At 35.7% G+C, this 15,524-nt stretch overlaps 1 protein-coding gene across 1 annotated transcript; it reads right to left on the bottom strand.

Annotated features, from left to right (window-relative positions):
* Positions 1–727: 727 nt before the first annotated feature.
* LOC110312134 (vomeronasal type-1 receptor 4-like) lies at positions 728–2,245 on the bottom strand. The gene has a single exon (XM_021185680.1). The coding sequence runs from the start codon at positions 2,180–2,182 to the stop codon at positions 1,247–1,249; it is 936 nt and encodes a 311-aa protein (XP_021041339.1). The 5' UTR covers positions 2,183–2,245; the 3' UTR covers positions 728–1,246.
* Between the last annotated feature and the right edge of the window lie 13,279 nt (positions 2,246–15,524).

Below are 15,524 nucleotides of genomic sequence, written 5' to 3' on the forward strand. Positions count from 1 at the left end.
CCTGCAAAATGAGCAGGGCCAAAGAGCAGAGATGGAGGGAATCGCCAACAAATGGTTGGACAAATTTGAGACCCACACAATGTGTAAGAACCTATCCCTGACACTAGAAATGTTACTGTTATGCTTGCAGGCAAGAATCAAACGTAACTATCATCTGAGAGTCTTCACCCAGCAGCTGATGAAAACAGAAGCAGAGACTCAAACACTAAATGGAGCTCACAGTCTTGTGGAAGAGGTAGTGTAAGGGTGAAAGGACTCAACGGAGACAGGAACTCCACAGAAAAACAAACAAAGTCAACTAACCAAGCCCCCTTGGATGCTCCCAGAGACTGAACCACCAAAGAGTAAGCATGAAGGAGATATAGGCCACCTGCCCACATGTAACACATAAATTTGCTTCAGTTTAGACTATGAAGCAGTCCTGTAATTATTTTTAGTGTCTGTGACAATTTGAAGTTATTTTGTAAATCTACAATCAACCATGAATGAAAGCATACAATACTTAGAAGAGAAAAGAAGATGATTACTACTTGAGAACAGAAGGTGACATGCATACCCTAATTGAGGTTATTTCTTTTTCTCAACAATTTTTCATGTGTGAAGAATACTAAACCTGTGGCAGTGGATACAAGAAGTTGATTGCATCCTTCACCTGAGAGTTTATGAGAAATATGTTTTACAAAGGTAGCTAACAAAAAATGTCACAACCTTTGTTGTAGAAGGAGATTTAAGTTTTATTTTATTGTGCAGCAAACTTATTTTATACATTGCTCTAAAAACTAACATTGTGTCTGTTTCCTAGAGTTCAATATCACAGAAATATAATAAAAAGTACAGAGAAAAATTTTGCAAAATGATTAAATATACTTAATAAACTTAATAGTAACCTATCTTCTAACAATATCCACTACTCTAGTAACTGTTTTGCTTCTTAGAAACATAATTCGTTTTTATCCTCTTTTGTTAAAACATTATGGAAAACACTTGCGGATCAATGTCTAAACTCTTCTCTTAGCCTTGAGAAAAACTACTTAAGTTTTTTGCCAAACGAACTATATGTATTGAGTAAAGGGCAACTACTTCATTCCCATTTGCTCTGCACATATAGGAGATGGTGAACACAATATATAGCCTAAACAATTATTACAGTTCCCCTAAGAAAGAAAATGGCTTTTACTATAAGGTTTTATATTGATGCTTGAAAATAAATGACTAAATTCATATAATTTACACAAATATAATAAAGTTATGTTCTTTCTGTATTTCTTATCCAGGATAAGCTGAATCTGGGCAAAGCAGTGTCAGGGGTCACAATAAAGGGTCCCAAAGTAGGAAAACACAGATGAATGATGACTGTGATGTTAATCAGCCACCAGCCAGCACCACAAAAAAGAGCAACACAAGTGTGTAAGATGGAGGAGAGAGAATAAAAGCCAATAAAGAGTGACACTAGCACCAGAATGTTCTTAGTGGCTCTTGATTCATGAGATGTTCTGGTGGGAGCATAAGTGCAATGGATATGTTGAACCCGCTGCTTGTGCCTATACAAAATGATGACCATTAAGCTCCCAGACCAGACAATAAGGATAGCAAACAAGACTTCAGGGAATACAAAAAATGTTGTAATCATTGGGCCTGAAAATTCATCATGACCTAAACTAAAGCAGTAATTTGAAGTTCTTTTATATGTTACATTATTGCTGTTCCACTTAATATATACATACATTGGTGAAATCATATTTAACCCCAAAAACAGGACCCAGCATAGGAAAATAGAAAGGCTGATGTACTTTGGAACTTTTACTTTAAGGCCATTAAGGCACGAGTCACTGGGACTGATGGTGATGGCCTGGAAGACACTCAAGAGACAGATGGTACCAATGGAAACACTTCTGCCAACTCTTTCAGTATACATAGGGAATTTGCAAACAAATACATTGAAGAACAGTTCCATCCCAAAAGTTTCCATTGTCTGTAGCACAATTCTAGAGAAAATGATGAAGAAGTTGGCTATGAACATGTTCATGAAAATCAAATCAATTTGTTTTAATGTGTGTTTATTATAATGAAGCATTAAGTAGTAAGATAGAAGACAGATATTTTTCAGAATTCCCACTGAACATTGAAGGATGAGTATTACAAACATTGCCAGATTTTTGGAATCCATCCTGTCATTAACCATAATTGCATTTTAATGACATAAAATCACTTCTCTGACCAAAATGATGTTTTAGCATTAGGCAGTGGATGATGGTTGAGGAAGAAATTTTTTGAGATGCAGCTTATGAAATCAGTGGAGACAATATTAAAAAATCCTGTTTGAAATGCAATTGCTCATCACTAATAGCTTGCAGTGAGACTGTTGCCATCATCAAGTATATGTATTTAAAGAAAGATTCCAAGTACTTTGTAAGAAATTTAATTATTAAATAGAAAGTCATGTGACTCTGGGAGAAACAATGATAATTTGGTATTAGTGATAAGAACTCTCACCTCTACATTACAAAATAAATTACTATTTATAATTTGTATTGGATAAAAAGATAAATTTGACTGTGGGCATCCACTTCTGTATTTGCCAGGCACTGGCACAGCCTCATATGAGACAGCTATAACAGGGTCCCTTCAGCAAAATCTTTCTGGCATATGCAATAGTGTCTGGGTTTGGTGGCTGATTATGGGATGGATCCCTGGGTGGGGTAGTGTCTGATTAGTCCATCCTTTCATCTTAGCTCCAAACTTTGTCTCTGTAACTCCTTTCATGGGTATTTTGTTCCCTAAACTTTATATGCCCCAGTACAGGGGAATGCCAGGGCCAAGAAGCAGGAGTAGATGAGTAGGGGAGCAGGGCGGAGGGAGGGTATAGGGAACTTTCGGGATAGCATTTGAAATGTATATAAAGAAAATATCTAATAAAAAAGATAGATTTGTCGATATTTTTAATTTAAAAATATCCCATTCATTTCCTCATCTGAACCCTAAATATTTGACATCTATACATTTTGCACAAAATTATCATCTGGTTATTAAACAAATACACATATACAAAAAGAAAAAAAAAACCAATGAATGAATCAAATGACCAAATTGAAAGTGTTCTATAGACTAGAACAAAGAGTTTACAAGAGAAAAAATAAAATTTACTAAAAATTACCTCAAACACAGTCCATTATCCTTAGCAATTATAAAAATATAAAGTAAAACAACTGAGATTTCACCTCATCCCAGTCAGAATGAATAAAGGAGCAATAAGACTATCAGCAAACACTATTCAGGATGAGGGAAAACAATCCTCATTCACCACTGATAAGAGTGCAAAATGACCAACCACTCTGGAAACCACCATGGATTATCCAAAGGGAAAGAAAAGAGTCTGTCATATAATCCAGGTATATGGCTCATTTGCATATGTCCAATGGTGTTTGTTCACATCCAAGTACTAGAGCAAGTACAGATACTTGCTCTAGTCACAAAAACAAAGATTACTGAGTTTTCTGTCAGATTGTGTCTCCTAGTAACATCTATACTCCAGGAAAGGACGGCCCTGTTTATGAACAAACTGGTCAGATCTCATGCCTTAAAATTCTGACTTACCTCTTTTCCAAAACTGATGATGTTAACATTTACTTTTTCTTTCTTGGGGCATTTACCTTGTTTCAGCAGCTATGAAGAAAGGTAGGGAAATCAAAGAATTGATTGTATGTAAGGAGGAATGAATTTGCCTCATTGAAGCATACAGAAATTCATACAATCTCACCAATATTCTTTCCAAATGTGAGTTGAAGAAGGATACCACCACCAGACTGCCAAAGTGAATTCAATGAGCCAATATGTCGTAAACCTACACAAAAAGTTCTAGATAACTAAGGAAAGTTGGGAACAAGAGAGTTACTTCCCTGAGGAAGACCACAACAATTACTTGTCCAATAGTAAAAGGTTAGCCCTAAAACACTCACACAAGTAACATCATACAGAATGAGAAAATCATGTTTAGAAAGAAATCTTTGTATACATATATATTTACAATAACAATTAGTGTAAAAAAGAAGATAAATTTGAAGGAGATTAGGAAGGAGTGTAAGTGAGTATTTGGAGGGAGGAAAAAAGGAAGGAGAAATGTTATAATTATAAAATGACCTCAAAAACAAAATGGGGAAAAAAGGAAAAAAAACACATTTAATGTGGATTAAAGAAAGCAGGAATGTCCTCTGTTTTTATTAAATCCACTATCTGGACTTGTCATGCAGCAGCACAAATGTTAAGTAGAAGTGGTGTAAAATATCAGTTCTTGCTAAAGATTGGGATATGCAAGCATCTTGCAAGAACATAAAGGTAATCAGAATGCTGTAAAGATTTTAGAATATTAGAATCTATGAGTAATTATGATGAGTATAAATCTGTACTGTTTAGACTATTTCTAAAATAACAAGTTTCATAATACATGTACTAGTAATATCTTTACCTGAATATCTCTCTCCATTTCTTAGTCTACATGTTTCACAGTAGGTGGGTTTTACTTTTAAAATTTCATGAGCTGAGCATATATGAAACCTATATGTCTCTTTGTTGTAAAATCACTTATCATATACACAGAAGGTACACTGTAGGTAACGTTTCTTGAATGTGAGTAAAGTGCTGCTTGTATTTTTACAAAACAAGAGTCAAGGTATAACAGAACCAGATAATGATCCTAACAAGAAACATTCATGAATATTAATAAAGTGCATATTGTGAGCTCATTGCAATGGTCATGCAACACTAATAATGACTCTTTCTTGTACATTATTATATAGTTTAATAATAACAAAAATCATAAAAAAGAAATTCAGGCCATATAAAGCCTAAGGGAACAGTGGAAATGACAGGATTTTGAGGTTTATATGTTGTACTTACTTTTATTTAGTCTCTGGCTTGCTTAGAAGACTGGTATACTCACAGACAGATAAAGCTTTTAAATTCCCCATGTCAGATTTGTAAGAATAGAAATATTCACTGAAAAATATATGTTTCAACTTCAAAGTTTCTTAGACCTTGAGGGTACCTCAAAATCACATGAGAAGAAAGTGGAAAGCACCCACTTTGAGTATGTGTTCATTTCAGCAAGACTTATACAAAAGTTGAAGTAATGCAAACATTACTATCAATACTGCAAATGATGGTATGTAAATCATAATGAGTTCCATTCGTTTTCTTCATTTGCAGATAGATTATAGTTCACATAAGTGACTCCTTGCATTGCTCCAGAAAACTCCTAAAATGAAAAAAAAAAAACATTTTCACTAAAGAAGCTGGGTTTAAAATTAATTTACAAAATTAAGTAGACTTAATATATACAGGTATCAAATGGACTGAGAAAAAGTTAATGAAAGAATATTTTCATAATAGTCTCAACAAAAAGAAAATGTTTGAGTTAGCATCAAGTGTAAGGCATATATGGATTAAAAACTGCAAGTCTTTAAAGACAAAAACTATAAGTCTTTAAAGACAGAAATTGAAGATTAAAAGATGGAAAGTCCTTCATGCTCATGGATTGAATGGATTAAAATTAAATATATTCATCATACTGAAGGTTGATGGAGTGCCCTGTGTGAAGGATGACTTTTATATTTAACTGTTGATTGCTGTTCATGCAGAGAGATAAGAACTGGCTAGATTTTTTTTATTCTTATGGCCCATTGCCTGTCTCTGTATTTTGTAATCATCTCTTTCCTGTGTTGACTGGCTTACTAAATATTTGATACCTAGGCAATAAAAGGAAGGTGGGACTCCAGGCTGAAAGAGCATCCTTGGGAGAAGAATCAGATGCAGGAAGATTCACCAGGTAGTCAGACATAATAAGATTAATAGAAGGGTAAAGAGGAACACTCCTCCATTGTTGGTGGGATTGCAAGCTGGTATAGCCACTGTGGAAATCAGTCTGGCAGTTTCTCAGAAAAATGAACATACTACCTGAGGACCCAGATATAGAACTCCTGGACATATACTCAAAAGATATTCTAGCCTATAACAAGGACACATTCTTCACTATGTTCATAGCAGCCTAAGTTATAATAGCCAGAAGCTGGAAACAACTAAGATGTCCCTCAACAAAGGAAAGGATATAGAAAATGTGGTATATTTACACAATGGATTAGTAATCAGCTATTAAAAACAATGACTTCATGAAATTCACAGATAAATGGATGGAACTAGCAAATATCATCTTGAGTGAGGAACCCAGTCACAAAAGAACACACATGGTATGTGCTCACTTATAAGTGGATATTACGCAGAAAGCTCAGAATACCCATAATACAACTCATAGACCATATGAAGCACAAGAAGAAGGAAGACCAAAGTGTAGATGCTTCAGTCATTCTTAGAAGGGGCAACAAAATACTCACAGAAGGTAGAGAGTGGGTGGGACTTGGACAGAAGAGAGGAGAGGAAGAGGAAAAAGGGAGGCAGGAACAGGTATGGGTGGAGACAGGGATGATATGCAGAGGGTCAGGAAATTCATCAGAAGTGTATAGCAATGGGGCATGGGGAATTGGGGGTAACCACCAGAAAGTCCCAGATGCCAGTAAAGGCTACCAGGACCCAACGGGATAAGATTAGCTAAAATGCCCAACAAAGAAGAGGGACCATATCCATCTGGGTTGTTTCAAGCTTCTGGCTATTATAAATTAGGCTGCTATGAACATAGTGGAGAATATGGCCTTGTTATAGGCTAGAGTATCCTTTTTCAGTTCGACAAAGTGAAACATCATGGTATCTTTCAGGTAACCTATTACTTTATGCTTATTTTTTAAGACTGCATATTAATTAAATTTCTTTATTCTGTTTCCTTCCTCCAAATCATGTCATAACTTCCTTCCAAATCCCCTTAGAATAAATGGCATCTCTTTTTGAAAAACCATATGTATTATGTATTTGGAAACACACACACACACACATATCACACATATATATGTGTATGTGTGTATATATATACATGCGTACATATATATGTATTTATGTATATATATGAATGTATAAAGAATTTGTTGGTTTTATAGAATATTAGTTGTATATGTTTCCACTGATGACCATTTGTCATTTGACAATGGACAACCAGTAGGTATGTTTTTCTCTGGGCAAGATCACTTCCTTTAATCCCTGCTATTTTCAGTTGCCTGTGATTCTTGGTGTAGAATTTGGACATTTCTCTGTTTATTATCACATGTCCATTGAGGTTCTCCTATGAGCATTTCATGATTCATAAATCAGTGGAGATGCAAAAATTGACATGTGATAAAGTACTGTGGTATTGAAATTATATTATCACTGGGATGAGCAATGAGGCCTGCTTATTAACTGCTTGCATTGCATTTATGAGGAACAGACTTCAAACTCTAGACATCACATAAAAATAAATGGGTACATCCTCACACCTTTGATATACAAGCACTGTGAATGAAGAGACAGATTTCCTAGTACCTGCTAAGCAGTCATCCTACCCTAAGAAAGTTTCAGAGAAGTGGAGACCATGTATCAAAAGAAATAGATCATAAAACTGAGGTTGTCTTCTGACTACACACACAAGTTGTTAACAATTTTAAATCAAAAGTTTAGCCTAACAAAGATCTCATTATGTTATAATTATCTTCATAACAGTTTAGGACATATTAAGCACTCTCGTCTATTTATTAGCTCATCTTCATGCTAAAAAGGTTTTCTCACCTTTGCTAAATTTGTATTGTATCTGTTCTCATTTCACAATCCCCCTTTTAGATATGTGCATTTTCCAGACACCATTTCTTTGATTCTCTGTCTCTCAGACTGAAAAGAATATGTTCACTTGACTCATTCCTCAGTAGGCTGAAAATTTACATACAGAGACAGGGCAGAGGTATCAGTTAGAAGCACATATAACAGCCTGTTAATCTAGGGCTCTTTCTTCTTTCAGAAGAGCAATTTCCAGTACACATACAGTGGAAAATCAATACTGTTATTGGAAGTTGGGAACATTTCTGAAACTTTTCCTGTTGCATACTATTTAAATCAATTATGAAGGTTTATTTTTTAACTTTGAATGAAACAGCATGTTTAGGAGAGTCTAATTTTTCTCAGTCCTAAGTGGTAACTGGAATCAAAATTGGAGGGAATAACATGTTAGAGGCATTCTAAGAGATCTCTGTGTGTGTCTTGTTAGATTCCACCCTTCCCATAGATATTATAAACAATATCAAGTTAATTATTGGTTTTCAAATTCCAATGATGCATCATATAGTGCACTCAGCTAAGCAAAGTCATGAGAAATTCAGTATGAGTAGAAGGAGGTACATGATATCATAATCTGTGCATTTAAGCATTGCTCTCTGGGACAATTAAATACAAAAAGCTATAAATGGTAATTGTCTTAGTCAGGGTTTCTATTCCTGCACAAACGTCATGACCAAGAAGCAGTTTGGGGAGGAAAGGGTTTATTCAGCTTACACTTCCATACTACTGTTTATCACCAAGGAAATCAGGACTGGAACTCAAACAGATCAGGAAGCAGGAGCTGATGCAGAGGGCATGGAGGAATGTTCTTTCCTGGCTTGCTTCCCCTGGCTTGCTCAGCCTGCTCTCTTATAGAACCAAGACTACCAGCCCAGAGATGGTCCCACCCACAAGGGGCCTTTCCCCCTTGATCACTAATTGAGAAAATGCCTTACAGTTGGAATTCATGGAGGCATTTCCTCACCTGAAGCTCTTTTCTCTGTGATAACTCCAGCTGTGTCAAGTTGACACAAAACTAGCCAGTACAGTAATGAAATATGATAAAGTTAAAAATATAACCACAGAAATAACTAGAATTTTAATCAGAATCCTATTCATAGAAGAATTTATATATGTTAGTAAACCTAAGTTATTGACCTGTACCTATAAAAAAATCAAATAACCTACTGCTGTTCGTTCAATGTAAAACACTGTTTTTACCTATGAGAAGCACAATTATATTTGGTGAGGAAAATAAAGACCATCCATCTTCTGTAATTAGTGGACAAACATAAATTCTAAACATTTATGATATATCCTCTTCTCCCTAAGCATCTAATTTGGGGGAGTGTTAAGGTAACAGAGAATAACAAAATATAGTCCAAGACCTGGATCACTTATGACTCACCTCTATACCCTTAGATCATGGATCTCTCTAAGATTCAATCATGTATTAGAAAAATTTAGAAACACATAAAAACTGTTGTACTCATGGTCACAGGTTATTACAAGGGAAAGAGCATGTTGAAAATCAACCAAAGTAAAAGTTATAGAAAACTATTCATATCATGAGCTAAAGGTCCTGACCATGAGGAACATGTGTTCTTCTATTGAGTTCCTCCTACACTAAAACTATTGAATGAGAAAACAGATAGCACTGACTAGTTGAGAGAATAAATGAAGAAATCATCAACACCAGCAGTTCTAAGGACAGCTGCATGCCTTTTGGGACCCACAGAGTTGCTCCTGGGGGCAACATAGTCACTGAGAAATGCTCGTGTAAAGCAAGAATTGTGAGAGCTGTACAGTCCTCGAGAACTTGAAATCATACAAACTGGGTGATATAATAGAGGCAGACACTTTGGCAAAGTCTCTGATGTCTAGAACTGGCCCCCATCCTAGATGGGAACTTAGAGAAGTCAGAGAAAAAATGAAGTGCCAGAAGAAATAGATTTAAATAATGAAATCATACAAAGAAGGGTATTGATCACAATACACCGAAGCACATGGGAAGGTAGCATATATGGGAAGTTCTTAAGTTCTACCAACCTATAGCTCTTAGCTTGCTGAGATCTTGAATGCCCTCTCTGGAAGTTCTAAAGATGAATCTACTATGGAAGATCTATGAGGACAGAAATAGTCACCTTGTATCTTAAGAATTGCCAAACACTGGAGGCACACAGGAGCACAGGTTCCCCAATGAATGAGCTACAGAAAGTACCCAAGGAGTTGAAATGGTTTGCAGCCCAGTAGGAGCATCAACAATAAGAACTAACCAGTACTCCCAGAGCTCCCTGGGACTAAACCACCAATCAAAACACATGGTGGGACTCGTGGCTCTACCTGCATGTGTAGCAGAGGATGGCCTAGTCAGTCATCAATGGGAAGAGAGGCCCTTGGTCCTGTGAAGCTTCTATGCCCCAGTATAGGGGAATTCCTGGGCCAGGAAGTGGGATTGGGAGGGTTGGGGAGCATGGAGGGGAGGGGATAGAGGATTTTCGGAGGGGAAACCTGGAAAGGGAATAACATTTGAAATGTATATAAAGAAAATATCTAATAGTAATTAAAAAAAGAAAACAATGATTAGAAAGTGGAATGCTTTGGGACTGAAAATTTGTCAGGTGTAAGGTCCTCAACCCTCAATCAGTGAACATAGTAAGGTGACGATATAAAGAAGAGGAAAAAACATCCAGAATTTTATTACCTTAAAATATGTGGGTGATTTCAAACCTCAATTCTCATTTCTCCAATTTTCGATGGCTAAGATTTGTCTTCAGAGCAACACAACTCTTTACATGAGCACACATTGTGACTATATTAATCGCATCAAGTGATTTTTGATGTGTTGTCATTAATAATGCTTTATTTAAGATGCTACTGTATAAGTAAATTTAGCACAGGTAAAATGAAATCTCAAACAGAAATGACAATCTATGAGTCACCATTTTGTATAATCATTCTAATCTGGCACCTTCCATGATTTGCATAAATATTTGATGTGGAAAATTCCATTGCCTTCATTGGCAAGATGAGACCTGACAGAAACCTTGGTAACATACTATTAAAATTCCTAATGGGGTTGTTGGCAATGAAGAGATTTAAGAAATATGAGTATCTCCAGGCTGATTGCCTACTATCCTATGTCTGAATTCCATAATATTATGAGAGCCACATTTTTAAACTTAGTTTTTCTAACTTGCAATTTTATGCTACTTTTCTGGCATTAGTTGTAATGATATCCTCAAATTATTCTCTAGTCCTAAAAACACTGTCCATGCCAAGTTAAATTTGATTAGTAAGTGATAGATTGAATATCCAATTTTTGGTGATTTGGTTTGTGTGTGTGTGTGTGTGTGTGTGTGTGTGTGTGTGTGTGTGTGTGTGTGTGGAACAGAGAGAGAGAGTAGCCCTGTCTGTCCTAGAATTAACTGTATAGACAAGGCTGTCTTCAACTCACAGAGGTCTGTCTTCTTTTCCCTCCTGAATGCTGATACTAAAAGCATGTAATGTAATGACAAGCTTCAATATTCATTTTTGCATCAAATATTTTTGTTTGTTTTTTTTTTTTTTTTGAGACAGGGTTTCTCTGTATAACTCTGGCTGTCCTGGAACTCTCTTTGAAGACCAGGCTGGCCTCGAACTCAGAAATCCGTCTGCCTCTGCTTCCCAAGTTCTGGGATTAAAGGGGTGTGCCACCACGCCCAGCGCATCAAATATTTAAATCTTTCCTGGAGTAGAAGCATAGCACTATTTACCAAATGTGTTATTAAACAGTATCACTTTGACACTCAGCTACATCATATGAAAACATTTGACTAGCTGATGTAGCATATAAATTAAGTTTTAAATTGAGGAGACAGATGAGTTGTCAAAGTCATTTCCATGTAAATAAATCTGAACAAACCATTTTTTAAATGTTCTTTGTTGGGACATGCAATCATCCAAAATTTGGAGTATTTGTGGAATTTCAAGACCAGCAGGCTAGAATATGAAAAGCATTCTAAGCCAGTTAGAAACTCTTTCTCAAATAATGAACATTAAGATGAGGCTTTAAAAAAACATGTCTAAATAAGGATGTCATCCTGTACTCTCTGTACAAATACACCCAAACAAACATAGACAGACACAAGAGAAACAGACACACACAGAGACACAAAACAGGTCTACGCATACACACAGAGAGAATGAGAGTACACTCAAACATACAGGTGGATTTGCCCACAAGAATTCATATGTAAATATATACACAGATAATATTAAATTATTACTAATTTAATATTAAGACTTATAGTCTTAAGGCTTATAGTTACTAACCTGAAAACTATAATTAATTTTGGAAATTTTTGGACAAAAATAAGCAACAGGAAAGAGATATTGCACAGATCGGACCTGAACCAAATATATAATATCTAAAGACTGAACCCTCATACATTATACAAATTTAAATGAAAAAATTTAGGTATGGATATTGCTTCTTGTTAACATCAGTGCTTTCCTTTTGCAAAGCTCTTGGCTCCAGCAAATCAATAATGAATACACTAGAGAACTAATCTAGTGGTTGAAGTAACAACAGAGTGTCACTAAACCAGGTCAGAAGAAAACATCAGAAGATACACTTATCTTAGAAGAATCCCAGTGTCACCCTTATGATACCTTCCTATGATCATTCTGTTCCCAAACTCATGGAAAAAAGTATCATCATAATTCATCTCACAATTGGCTTTTAAGACACCCAATACCTACACCCTACTTACTACTGAGGTGTAGTGTTCAGTAGAAACATGTTTAACTCTATAAGCAAGTAGAGATACTGTATTCTTTCAGTGATGCCTTGATTGTTATAATACCAATGTAAACTGTATTATTAACATGAAGGAAGCCATTACACTAGAATCTGTGATTTTTATACTGAAAGCTTGGTCAAGATTCATGTAAATGATATGGTAGTAGAAATGTAAGTGATAGAATTGTAATCTTTCAGACCTTCGAAGTCTTATTTCATGATGATTTGCAAAATATACTAGATTCAGAAACGATTTCTTCACATTACATTAGCTATCTCATTGATTAAAGAAATACATGGGATACATTTCTATTAGTACCTCAATTTACAGTGCCTGACTTAATTTGGACTACATCAATTTCTACCTCATAATCATATCTCTAGATTAAGCACTTACCTAGAATGCAATTCCTTAATTTTCCTGCTTCCCAGACAATATTTTTTAAATTAAAGTGTTTTTCGGACTCCTTATTTATGCAGAATCATTGTCTCTGTGTTCTGCTGACCAGAAGCTCAACAAAAAAGGTTGGAAGATAAACTACAATAGTCTATATAAGTCTGCGGCTCTGTGGCCTCATCTCCCTTCTGAACTGCAATTTTATTTCACCTGCAGTGGCAATGACAGCACTGTTTTTGGGATCCAACAACTTTTCTAGATTCTAACTGTCAAAGATAATTATGAGTTTTACATGAGTGTCTCCAAAGAGACCAATAGTTTGAAAAAGCTCTGTCAACAACTTCTCTAGATTCTAACTGCCAACGATTACTATGAGTTTTTCCTGAATGTCTCTAAAGAAACCAATATTTTGGGAAAGTTCTTACAGATTTTTTGACCTTGGATGCTAGGATATGAATAATAGTGGAGGGAATATCAAGGTCTCTAATATGAGAGTCATAGAAATAGATTCATTTTTCTCAATGGACTTAATAGTTTCTCTGGACTCCCCAACAAAAAGTGAAATTAATCATTACATTTATTATTATAAAATGTAAGTGATTTTCTGCTTTTAAACATTGAGCAGATCAGATTGAGTCAGGAATTCAGGAACTGTAATGAAGTAAGTGTAAAAGAAGAACTATAATGTCATCCACTCAAGATATCATTGCTTACTTTGTAAATCTCATTGAAAATGAAAAAGAAATTATGGGGCAGAAATATTGACTTGAAAAAGTTGTAAGCATTACATCAGCAATGACAAGTCAAAGCAGAGGTCAACTCCAGAAGAATTTACATCCATCCCTTACAACTAAAGTCATCTGTATCCATGAAATGGTAAATAAGCCAGTGCTACCTTCTCAAACTATTTGAGTATGAGTTGAAAACTCCTCAGTATTGTGTTCTATACAGGAAGCCTACTCTGTCTGTCACAGCAATGAAAAACAGCACAAGTAGAAAGACACCATTGGTGGTAAACCTTAATTGAGAGCAATTCTGTAGCACAAAATGAGTAATGAGAGTAGACCTAGAAGAATAGCCTTTCATATTGATTAAAGAGAAGAGTGAAGAGAATGTTTATATCACCAGAAGTATTACATGCAATATACAGATTTTAATTTCACCCTTTACAGCTAAGTGTATAGTTTCCAAACTGATTCATGATCATTATATCAGAACCAGCAAGTTTCAATGAATACAGCCTCATTTGTTTCATCAAAGGTTCTGGCTGGAACAACAAGAGAGGTACTACTCTATGTCTCACAACATGTACAAATTAGCTTTGATAATGCCAATGCAAGCAATGGACAGTTTGTTGGTGATTTGCACCAGGGCAACTGAGACCAATTTTCTATAGGTTAGAGCAGCTGTTATTATAGCAAGGCTCACTGAAGTGAAAGAGTGTGGCTTCAGGAACACCATAGATAGCTTTGAAAATAAAAGTTCACATTCATAAAGTGCCTCTGAAATTACCTCATGACAGTCTCTTCTAAATATTAGCAGACTACTGCTATTAGCAGACTATTGCTAGATTATGGGTCCTCAGGCCATGTGGTACAAGGCTGTGATCAGACAGATATTATCATAGGTTTACAGTGAGTAACCTTAAAAGAAATCTAAAGTCTAAACACCACTTACCTTGAGGATCATTCAAATCATAAAGTTTTATAATATCGAACATTGAGCATAAAGTCATCAAATTTCTAAAGAGATAGTCTGCTCCTCCACCTGGGCCATATAGACAGGCCTGATACCCTCCCACACACCAGAGTATGCCTCTCTCCCAGGATGTCTGCCATAACCCGAGACACAGTCCTTCTGTTCTGCACCTTTACCTGCAACTTGGGCAGATCCTGTCCCTGGAACCCAAAGGCTGTCTGTCTTCCAGAGGTTTCTCCCTAACCAGGAACACAGGAGGTCTGACGTAAATTCTCAGAAACTGAATCCAAGAACAGATCAAATCCATCATTCACCATGATAAAGTAGGCTTCATCTCAGGGATGCAGGGATGATTCAATATATTAAAATCCATCAATGTAATACACTATATAAACAAATTCAAGGAAAAAGATCACATTATAATTTCATTAGATGCTGAAAAATGCCTCCAACAAAATACAACACCACTTCATGTTAAAAGACTTGGAGAGATCAGGAAGTCATGGCACATACCTAAATATAATAAAAGCAATATATAACAAACCAACAGCCAACATCAAGTTAAATGGAGAGAAACTAGAAGCAGTACCACTAAAATCAGGAACAAGACAAGGTTGCACATTCTCTATCTAGTCCATATATACTACTTGAAGTTCTAGGTAGAGCAATCAGACAACAAAAGGAAATCAAGAAGATATTAATTGGAAAGAAAAAAGTCAAAGTATCCCTATTTGCAGATGATACGATAGTATAAGCGACTCCCAAAATTCTGCCAGAGAACTCTTGCTAGACCTAAAAAGGGAAGTAGACACAATAAAGAAAACCCAAAGAACCCAGATGTCCCTCAACAGAGGAATGGATACAGAAATTATGGTACATTTACACAATGGAGTACTACTCAGCTATTAAAAAGAATGAATTTAT

This window comes from Mus caroli, chromosome 17 (assembly GCF_900094665.2).
Source record: "Mus caroli chromosome 17, CAROLI_EIJ_v1.1, whole genome shotgun sequence".
Classification (NCBI taxonomy): Eukaryota; Metazoa; Chordata; class Mammalia; order Rodentia; family Muridae; genus Mus; species Mus caroli.